This window comes from Manis pentadactyla, chromosome 4, assembly GCF_030020395.1.
Source record: "Manis pentadactyla isolate mManPen7 chromosome 4, mManPen7.hap1, whole genome shotgun sequence".
In the NCBI taxonomy this organism is placed as follows: domain Eukaryota; kingdom Metazoa; phylum Chordata; class Mammalia; order Pholidota; family Manidae; genus Manis; species Manis pentadactyla.
In genome coordinates this window covers 18651503-18661769 of record NC_080022.1, presented here as the reverse complement: position 1 = coordinate 18661769, position 10267 = coordinate 18651503, and the positions used below count along the sequence as shown (strand labels likewise).

General features: G+C 40.7%; 1 protein-coding gene across 1 annotated transcript; it reads left to right on the top strand.

The window, feature by feature from the left end:
- Positions 1 to 1050: 1050 nt before the first annotated feature.
- On the top strand, positions 1051 to 8487 carry SYF2 (SYF2 pre-mRNA splicing factor). Its single transcript, XM_036914763.2, has 7 exons — positions 1051 to 1168; positions 1408 to 1518; positions 4629 to 4754; positions 5220 to 5337; positions 5682 to 5772; positions 6532 to 6630; positions 7393 to 8487. Exons 1-7 carry the CDS (start codon positions 1142 to 1144, stop codon positions 7556 to 7558), a joined length of 738 nt encoding a protein of 245 aa, XP_036770658.1. The 5' UTR covers positions 1051 to 1141; the 3' UTR covers positions 7559 to 8487.
- The last annotated feature ends 1780 nt before the right edge of the window (positions 8488 to 10267 follow it).

Here is a 10267-nt window from a genome sequence, read left to right as displayed (position 1 = left end):
TTAATTTTGCCAAATTACCTAGAATAGAAAAGACTTGTCTCATCAAAGATGAACATTCGGGGCCACCCAACAAGACTGCACCCCTAACCCTTTATCATTTTCCTGAAAATCCTCAACCGCTCATAAAATTCTAGACAATGTGCAACCATGGACTCTTTCTTGTCCCCTGGCATGTGCCAGGAGCTCTTTCCTCTCACTTTAAATAAAAGCCTCTCCCTGGCTTTCCTACCTTAAGTGTTTGCAAAGTTCATTCTTTGATTCCGTGAACAAGAACCCGGGCATCAACATGGTGTCATGCTAGGCAAGTCACCAAACCAGGGCCTAATAGTTAAACCCAATTACCATTTCGACCTGCCACAGAGATATAGCAGAAATACAGGAATTTTCTGGTCAGCGTCATCTGTGACAATCTGTCACACGAGCCTTCTCCATCTTCCCTAAAAGAAGAGATAATCTGCATTTTAAGTTCCCCTGCTCTGCCCCTTAGAGAAAGTGAACTTGCCTAAAACCTTTGCTTTTGCTAATAACGCCTCTCCCCCAGTCACTGTTTGCAAAATCCTTTCATTTTGTACAGTTCCTCAGAGCATCTATTTGCTAAAGGGGATGCTGCGCAATTCATGAATCAATAAACCCAGATATTTAAATTTATTATTTTTTAACACAACGTGGATGGGGGACAAGGAAAATGGGCAGACTACCCTACATTATTGAAGAGGAAGTGCCATAGTAATGTACAGAGCGACTACGTGAGACACGGTAGAGAAAACCTACTTCAGAGGAGGCGATACTGAGGCTTAACGCTGAGTGGAAAGCACTCAAAGGAGCAGTACACAGTTGAGGTCATCGTCTGCTGGGTTCTGGATCGGCCATTCCTTGCCAACCTTGCCCAACAGAAGCCACTCCATCCCTTCTCTCCCCGCCTCACCCCTCAACGGCCCTCCTGCGGCCTTTAACGGCTGCGCAAGGCACTACCAATCGAAAATATCTCACTGCTAGGAGGGTCAGGGATTGGTCCCAAGAGCCTGAGGCTGCCAGGAAGGGGCGGGGCTTCAGTGGGTTACTAGCACGTATCGGAGGGGCTGCCCTAGGGCCGGCGGAAGTGCTCTGTGTTGTTGCCGGAAGTGGGAATAGAAAGCCTGTGATGGCGGCTGTAACTCGGCCCGAGGAGGTGAGTGCTACGGGTTCTACCCAGGGCTTTTTGTTGGTGAGGGCTCCGGGGGTTCTTCAAGGGCAAGAAGCTGATGAGATACTGGGGTGCCGGGCTAGGGAAGCGCGGGCACTGTGGGGTCGGGTCGGCGGAGAGGGCCCGGCCTGGCCTGTCGGGACTGGCGGGAACTCGGCCCGGCCGTCCCGGGACAGGCCGTGCCGGCCCCGCCTCCGCCTCCAGCCGGCCCTCCCTTGCCGTAGGTGCCGGTGGGCCGCGCGGAGGAGGAGCAGCCCCTAGCCGCGCCCGAGGAGCTGGCCGCTCAGAAGCGCGAACAGAGACTGCGCAAGTTCCGGGAGCTGCACCTGAAGCGGGTGAGCAACCCAGACGGCCCGCCGAGACTGGTCCCGGGGCGGGCCTGTGCGCGTTTGTGGAGGGTGGAGGAGGGCTCCCTAGCGCTCCTGACATCCGCAGCTGGTCTGTCCTGGATGAAGGATCTGTCGGTTCTCAAGCCTGGCAGCACATAGGAATCACATTTGAAAATAGACATGCTCTCTCCAACCCTTCTCCTAACTACCGATTTATCTGGGCTGGGTTTATTTCAGAAAGCTTCCCTGCTATATGATTCTAATAAACTCTTCACTTTAGAGAATATTAGAGCTAGAGACTGGATAAAACTTGTCCAGTGTTAATAAGGGAGCTGATTGCCTCTTCGTTCAAAAATAATCAGCAGATCTCTGAAAGTCTACAGTGTCAGTGGTTCAGCTAGTTGGTGGCGAAATAGATGATTAAGATAAAGCCTTTGCCTTTAAGAAGAGGAGCCGACCTTGTAGCCAGAAGTTTTTGTGGTAGAGAACATGCTAGAGTTAGGAAGAAAGTGCCCTGGAGTGCAGAGGAGGAGAGATTAGTACAGTATGGCGTGCTACAGGGAGTACCTCATATAAGAGGTGCCGCCTAAACCATCTTTTTTAAAATTTTATTTTACTCAGGTATTACTGATATACACTCTTATGAAGGTTTCACATGAAAAAACAGTGTGGTTATTACATTTACCCATAGTATCAAGTCCCCGCCCATACTCCATTGCAGTCACTGTCCATCAGTGTAGTAAGATGCCACAGATTCACTGTTTGCCTTCGCTGTGCTACACTGTTTTCCCCGTGACCCCTCACACCATGTGTACTAAACATAATACCCCTCAATCCCCTTCTCTGTCCCTCACCACCCTTCCACACCCCTCCCCTTTGGTAACCTAGTCCCTTCTTGGACTCTGTGAGTCTGCTACTGTTTTGTTCCTTCAGTTTTGCTCCATTGTTATACTCCACAAATGAGGGAAATCATTTGGCACTTGTCTTTCTCCGCCTGACTTATTTCACTGAGCATAATATCCTCTAGCTCCATCCATGTTGTTGCAAATGGTAGGATTTGTTTCTTATGGCTGAATAGTATTCCATTGTGTGTATGTACCACATCTTCTTTATCCATTCATCTACTGATGGACGCTTAGGTTGCTTCCATATCTTGGCTATTGTAAATAGTGCTGTGATAAACATAGGGGTGCATATTTCTTTTTTTTTTGTTTTTGCATGTGATACAGATTATGATGCAATTTATTAAAGGAAGTAATACTTTTCAGAGGATCTAGAAAAATGCAACCTGGATGACATCTTAAATGCACACCATTCTAATTTTACCCAAGCTAAATAATTGTATGTTATTATAATAATACACACTATTACTAGGTAATAATAGAGTTGCATTCATGTACATATGTGTTTTTGAATCTGAGAACTTGTATTCTTTGGGCTAAACGATCTTTTAAAAGATGAGTAAGATGTTAGCAGAAAAATAAAGAAGTTGGAGGAAGAAACATCCAAGTAGAGGGAGCAAAAGCAAAAGAAGAGAATTGATACTAGGAATAAGAGTCTAGCAACAACTGGTTGCAGTTGGACGGAGAAAGGAAAGGTCTTGACTATTTCAACTTGAAGTGGCCTGACTGACAGCTTGTCCGGGGTTTCACAAAACCCCATTATCACTCTCACTGTTATAGTGAGACTAAAATAAGACTTCAAACCACAGAAATGATAACACATCTCCCTCTTCTATTAAGTGACTGCTACCAAATGCAGCATTAGTCTTACTTTGTTAATCCTGTCTCATACAAAAATTTATTAATCCTGTGTAAAAAGTTATCCAGTCATTGTGAATGGAAATGGTGTATGTCACTTCAAGGCAAGAAATTTATGGCTGGTATGAGACCTTTTCAGAACTTTTTCTGTTACCATGACCAGAAAAATCTAAGATAATGATTGCTCCATCACCTGGGTCACAGAGTGAAGACAAGGCTGAATGGAGCCCCCCCCTTCAATATACTTGTAGTGTGAAGGAAAAATAAACATTTGTTGTTTAAAGCCAAAAAAAAAAAAAAAAGGTATCCAGTCATAAAATGCCCTGGCATTCTGACAGTGCCTAATCCAGAGCACAACCATGCTTCCTTGAACCTTACCCTCCAGTCACTGGTACAAACCCAAATCCTCTAACCAACTCCTCCCACCACCCTGTCACTGAAATGCCTATGGTTCCCCATGGTTTGCTGTCTCCCTCAGTTTGAAAAACACAACTTTGTGTGACTATAGGTGTGTTCTTCGTGTGTTCAACTGCAGGACATTGCCAGAACCAAGGGTATCTGAGGGGTGATAGATGAGAGGAATATCTCTGCCTAGAAAATATTAGTCTAATAAAGAATTAAACTAACTTAAATATTTACTTGGAAGGTCTGTGTAAAGACCATGCAGTGGGAAATTAGGAAACATGGCTTTCTGCCACCAGGCTGTGACTAAGAAACATCCAACTTAAATTGCCTTTAAGGTGAGGTACTCGTTTTATTTTATGCAGTTAAATTTATTTTAAAACAGACTCTTCATAGGGTAATTCAAATGAAAAATCCCTTTCATTTGCCATAAACAGTTAAAATATTTAAGGAGGGGACTTGGAAAAGGTTAGAGATATTAAGATAGGTATTAAGTCCCCCTCCCCACCTCACATGAAGGCTTTTTTTGTGTTGAATTAGTCAAGATTAAGAGAGAATTAAAAATAGAATTATCTTTCTTGTCACGTGAGAGATGCTATCTGGTCTGCTTAATATGCCACAGTAACATGCCCTCCCCACTGTGAGAAACTGTCAGAGCCAACCTTAAGGGACCTGCTCAGAGGGTCCACACAGCTAAACAAGCAAAGCTGACATCACCTGCCAGGCCTCTAGAACAGCAGCCAGTGCAGCCCAACACATTCCTTGACTAGACACATGCAGACCTAATCAGGCTGTTGCCTTGCTCAGAAATCATTTGACAGCTCTCTGTTGCTTTTCAGAGAAAATGGAGTTCTTTTGTTAATGTGTCTTACCTGGCCCTCCTCAGAGAAGGCAAGATTGGTTTGGATTTATTTTCATGTTTCAGCTGACAAACTTTTTGTGTTATGGTTTTAGAATGAAGCTCGTAAGTTAAACCACCAGGAAGTTGTTGAAGAAGATAAAAGACTTAAGTTACCTGCAAACTGGGAAGCCAAAAAAGCTCGTTTGGAGTGGGAACTACAGGAAGAAGAAAAGAAAAAGGTTAGGATCTATTCTGCTATCTTTATAAGCGATCTATCCTGTTTTACTATTGTATCAAGACAGTAGAAAATGGTGATTTTTGTACACTGGCTGTGGAGCCAGACCACCAGAGTTCAAATCCTGGTTCTGCTGTTTACTGGCTGCAGCACTTTGGGCAAATTATTTACCCTCTCTGTGCCTCTTATTTTCTCACCTGTAAAATGGGCTATAATAATAACTTGAGTAAATTATGTATTATGTGAGTCAATACATGTAAAACATTTAAAAGAGGGTCTGACACCTGCTAAATATTGAGTATTTTTTAAATTGATGCAATTCTTATATACTGCAGCAGATTCCCATATTTCTTTGAATTATTAATCATTATTTCTTAAATGTTGCTTGACATCTTTGTTCAGTCTTGTGTTAAAATAGATCACATAATTGCTCCATCAGAATTTCAGGTATTTTTTCCCCCCTTTTCAGGAATGTGCAGCAAGAGGGGAAGACTATGAGAAAGTGAAGTTGCTGGAGATCAGTGCAGAAGATGCAGAAAGGTGGGAGAGGAAAAAAAAGAGAAAAAACCCTGATCTGGGATTTTCAGGTAAAACTGACCTTTACTTATCGAATGGGCCCCTTACATAATGGGCCCTTTAGTATTTTTGGTTTTAGTAAAGTGTATGCTCCTCCATGGAATATTCTTTAAGAGGTTTAAACCCTAGAAAAATATGTCTCATAGAACAGAAGTAAAAAAGGCTATGCTTCAGTCAGCAGGATTCTTTTATTCTTTGTGGTTAATTAAAGCCTATATCAGCTTCATTTTCAGGGTAGAGGCTCTGCTTGGATTAGTGTCTTGTGCATATATTAGTAATAGTAATTCTGAATTTGTTGGAAGAGTAATGACCAAACAAAGAAATATGTCATCTGTGATTCTCATTTTATTTTTAGATTATGCTGCTGCTCAGTTGCGTCAATATCATCGGCTAACCAAACAGATCAAACCTGACTTGGAAACATATGAGAGACTGAGAGAAAAGCAGTATGTTGACAGGGTTCATGCAGGTTCCTTTTTCACCCCGAAGTAAAAGAGATGTGTTTGTGTGTGTGTATATTCAAACATACACTCAAACATGAATGTAGACACACTTTAATGCTTATGTATGGATTATCAGCAGCTGAGAATGGTTTCCGGCCTTGATAACACTGTTTATTGCTCACTGCACAGCAGTTAAGCTAATCATCTGGTTATCTAGCTGGGCATTCTAAGATTGAGTGTTGGGTGTTTAACACCCAGATTATCATAGTTACTCAGATATTTTAGGGGTCAGAATGCTTTAGTGCCAGGATGGGTGGACTTTTTCTGTAAAGACCAGGTAGTAAACATTTTAGGTTTATGGGCTATATAGTCTCATGCCACAAGTACTGAACTCTGCTGTTGTGATATGAAAGCATAGAGGATACATAAACAAATGGGCTGGCAGTGTTCCAGTAAAACCATTTGCAAAAACAGATGGTGTAGTTTGCCAACCCTGCTTCAGTGGAAAGAGAAATCTGAACTTAGAAGCAAGTTCTTTAACCTCTGCCCTTGGCTTTTTGATTTATAGAATGAAAATGTTTGAGTAGGTGATTTCTTAGGTCCCTCCCAATTCTGTATTTTCTTTTAAAAGAAAAGGGTAGGATCCCACAGTTAAATATATGTATATGTTTTTCTCTCCTTGTGAATGGTAGTTTGGTTTGAAATTAGAAAATGTGGCACACTTGTAGTGTTACTGTTAAGTCCAATTTGCTGTCTTTTCAGTGGAGAAGAGTTTTTCCCAACGTCCAACAGTCTTCTTCATGGAACACATGTGCCTTCCACGGAGGAAATCGATAGGATGGTCATAGATCTGGAAAAACAGTGAGTACTCAGTACAGTGTCCTGAAATTTTACATATTTAATGACAAAATGGACAAAATGTGCTTAGAATGAATTGAAAAGACAGGTACTGTACTCATTCCTTTCTGACCTGGTATCTGTGTTGGTTTTGGGGACAGATAGCAAGTACAGGTTGAGGTCTATGATTTGGAATGGCGATGCAAATTATTGATGAAATTTGAGTTGTTATAATTGAAGCAGGGAAAGGTCTAAAGAAAATTATTTTCCTCTAAGGGCTTTTACTTTAGTACAACCATTCCACTATTTAATTTGAAGAAGTATGAATGTTTTAGTAAATGCACCCTTATTATATTTATCTGTCTTAATACTGATGGGGTGAATATTAGGCAGTACAGAATGAATTTCTATTTTAGGAATTAGTACATGTGAGTATTAATAATGTCCAGTACATACTGTGTACTCTGTTCATATTTAGCTGTGGTTATTATTAATATTATTATACTTTTCAGTAATAATTTTATGTGATCAGTTTCTAACAATGTATCATTGCTTTTTAAAAAGCATTCTAAAGATGAGTTTGTATTTGCAGAGTTTCACAGTTCATACCCTGGGTTGTGCTGTTAATTAAGCAGTTTCAACTTCATCTTAATGAAAACTGGCACCCCTACCCACAAGCCCAAGTGTGCTATTCTAAGTGCACTGATTCTGTTCATAACTATTTGGCCATGTTTTATTTAGATCAAAAAACCAATTTTTAATTTTGTAAATTATTACTTCCCCCAGGATTGAAAAACGAGACAAATATAGCCGGAGACGTCCCTACAATGATGATGCAGATATTGACTACATTAATGAAAGGAATGCCAAATTCAACAAGAAAGCTGAAAGATTCTATGGGAAATATACAGCTGAAATTAAACAGAATTTGGAAAGAGGAACAGCTGTCTAACCCCTTCAGGAACTGCTTTTAGAAGCTTGAGAATGGAATGAAAATTTCTGCTAGCAAATTAAAGTTCTATTTTAAAGTTCTATGAGTAAACCAGAACTCAGTCTCTGCCTTCCACTCAGCATTTAGAAATAAATGTTTTTTCTTAAACGTATACTTCCATGTATATTCCCACATTTTTGTGCTTGGCTATAAAAAGTAATTCATGATGTAGTGTACTTGTTTTGTAAAAATCTACTTTGTATAAATTCTAATTACATTATTTTTCTAGGTATTTTAAATGTGTATGACTATTGAATCTTTGAAGCATTTTGTGGGCTTAAGATTCAGCCCAAGTATGGCTGAAACAGGGAACATAAGTGCTGGTAGCGTACATAAGTGCAATGTTTGTTGCTGTGAATATTTTTATGAATTTGAAAAAATCTAGAGCTGGACTCAGGAACCATCTGGGGTTGTAGACTGAGGAGGAAGGTGGCAGCAGTTACTGGAGGGCTGGTCCAGGCTCTACCCATGGCTGCTTATGACCAAGTTCAGGAGCACAGCTATCCTCTCATGAATATGGACCTCATACAGCTCCCGTGGAATAGAATCCCTACTAAACACTTTTTTTATCATTTTAAAACAAATATTTGTATATGTGCAAACACAGATATGCTTCCATTCCATAAACATTAAAATTTTTTTCTATTATGGGAAATTCCAAATGTATTCAAAAGTAGACTAATACAATGAGGCCTGTGTACCCAATACCCATCTGAGATAATCAACTCATGGTCATTGTTTCACCTTTATCCACGTTTCCTTCTATGACTTCCATGTTATTTTGAAGCAAATATTAAATGTATCATTTCATCTATTTTTCAGTGTGTATCTGAAAGATGAAGACTTAAAAACATTCAACAGTTATATTTTAATAAAGGTTCAGAGAGAAAGATTGGTGTTTTTTCTACATGTTGATTAAAGTGCCTAATCTAGGCCATTATGAATTAATAGAAATCTGTGGAAAACTTCACAGATATTTCGTCTTTGGTGTTTAAAGACAATTTAACATTTAACACCACTGGTGATTATTCACTCTTTAAGTTTGTGTAGCATTTCACATTTTGTTTCCTAGCATTTGTGTGTGTAGTTAATTAGGTCTGATCACAGGGCCTTGATGATACCTCTAAAAATACATTGAATATTGCCATTGCTGCTACCTTAGTTCAAGTCTTTGATCCTGAATATTGCAGTAGTCTTAAAAAAGCAAATGCCAAAATACTGTCAAATAGAATCTAGTAATGTATTTAAAAGAATAATTCACTGTGGGCCAGTGGAGTTTGTTTTAAGAATGCAAGAGTGGCTTGTAGACCTGCTAATTACCTGTCCAATATAAAATCTTCATTACCACCAGAAGCCTGATTTCTTTGTGAATTTGTGGTAAAATCTCCCACCAAACATTTGCTTCCCAGACTGATCCTGTTACAGGTGGTCAAATGTAGTTCTGGCAAATAACACACAATCTAATCCATCCAACTCATTCTGAGAAATCTTGTTTTCCTGATAAGGGAGTTGCCACTCTGCTTCCCCTTCTTCCTACTTGGATCACATAACATGAAGCCTGGAGTTGCAGCTGTCATCTTGTACCACGAAGTAACAAGCACCAGGACAGAAGTCAGTGCGCTGAGGAGGTGGAGCTGAGCTCGGTCTGTGTTGGCATTGTGGGGCAGCTGCACCAGCCCTACACGCTTGCTTCTCTTCCTGTTACTTGCCTCTGAATACATTACGACCAATGCGTGGTTCAATTTCAGGACATCTGTCAACAAATTTGATGGAACATATACACAAACCAGTTTTTTTCCCACTCTAGAAATTACTTAGATGAGATGGGAGGAAATAGTTAGAATAGCAATAAAAATTAGAAGATATTTAGACACAATTTAAGGAGAAGGCACAGGGCCCATGTGAAGAAAATTATAAAATCTAATTGAAAGTAAACAGGAAACTTTTACTTAAAACCAAGATGGAGTGAGATTTACCCTGCCACTTAAAACAACCAAAAAACAAAACAAAATCGATAACATATGAAACAGCAGTTTGCAAGATACTGTAATTCAGGCAAGGAACACCAGTGGTCCCTTCAAGAGAGAAACAAGGGTAGGCTTGTGATCACTCCAGTTTACTGCCTTAGAGAAATTTCAGGCTGTGGTGCATGGAGGGAGAAACTGGGTGGGGCCCAGTGGCTCTTCAATAACCTTGGTTGGGATGGAGCTGAAAGTCGGGGGAGACCATACTGGCAAGAGCTGACATTACAGAGCGTGAGAGAGGAGGGATCGGCATGACGAGAGCTCTGGAAGCCTGCAGAGGGTCTCAGGTACGAGGCAGAGTGCCGAGCAACGTGCACATGTGAGGAGATAACTTGAGGAAGGAACCTGCAAAGATTAGAGGCTGTAGTACAGACACTTGTGCATGGCCAGGAATAGTGTTTTTCTACCAGCTGGAATAGAAAACATAATTCTTGGGGTTGGGATACTGAGAACATTGTGCCTCAGTAGTGGAGAAAATAAGCCCTGGACTGTAAACACTGCTTGGGTCTTGCCTAACAAATCTTTAAGGCTTTATGAATCAAACTGCTTCCAAGTGATTTAACCTGACATGGTTGAGAACGAATTGAAAAGGGCCTCTCTCAGGTGCTCCTACATCTCGCCCTTTGGGAAATGCTATGACAGCAGA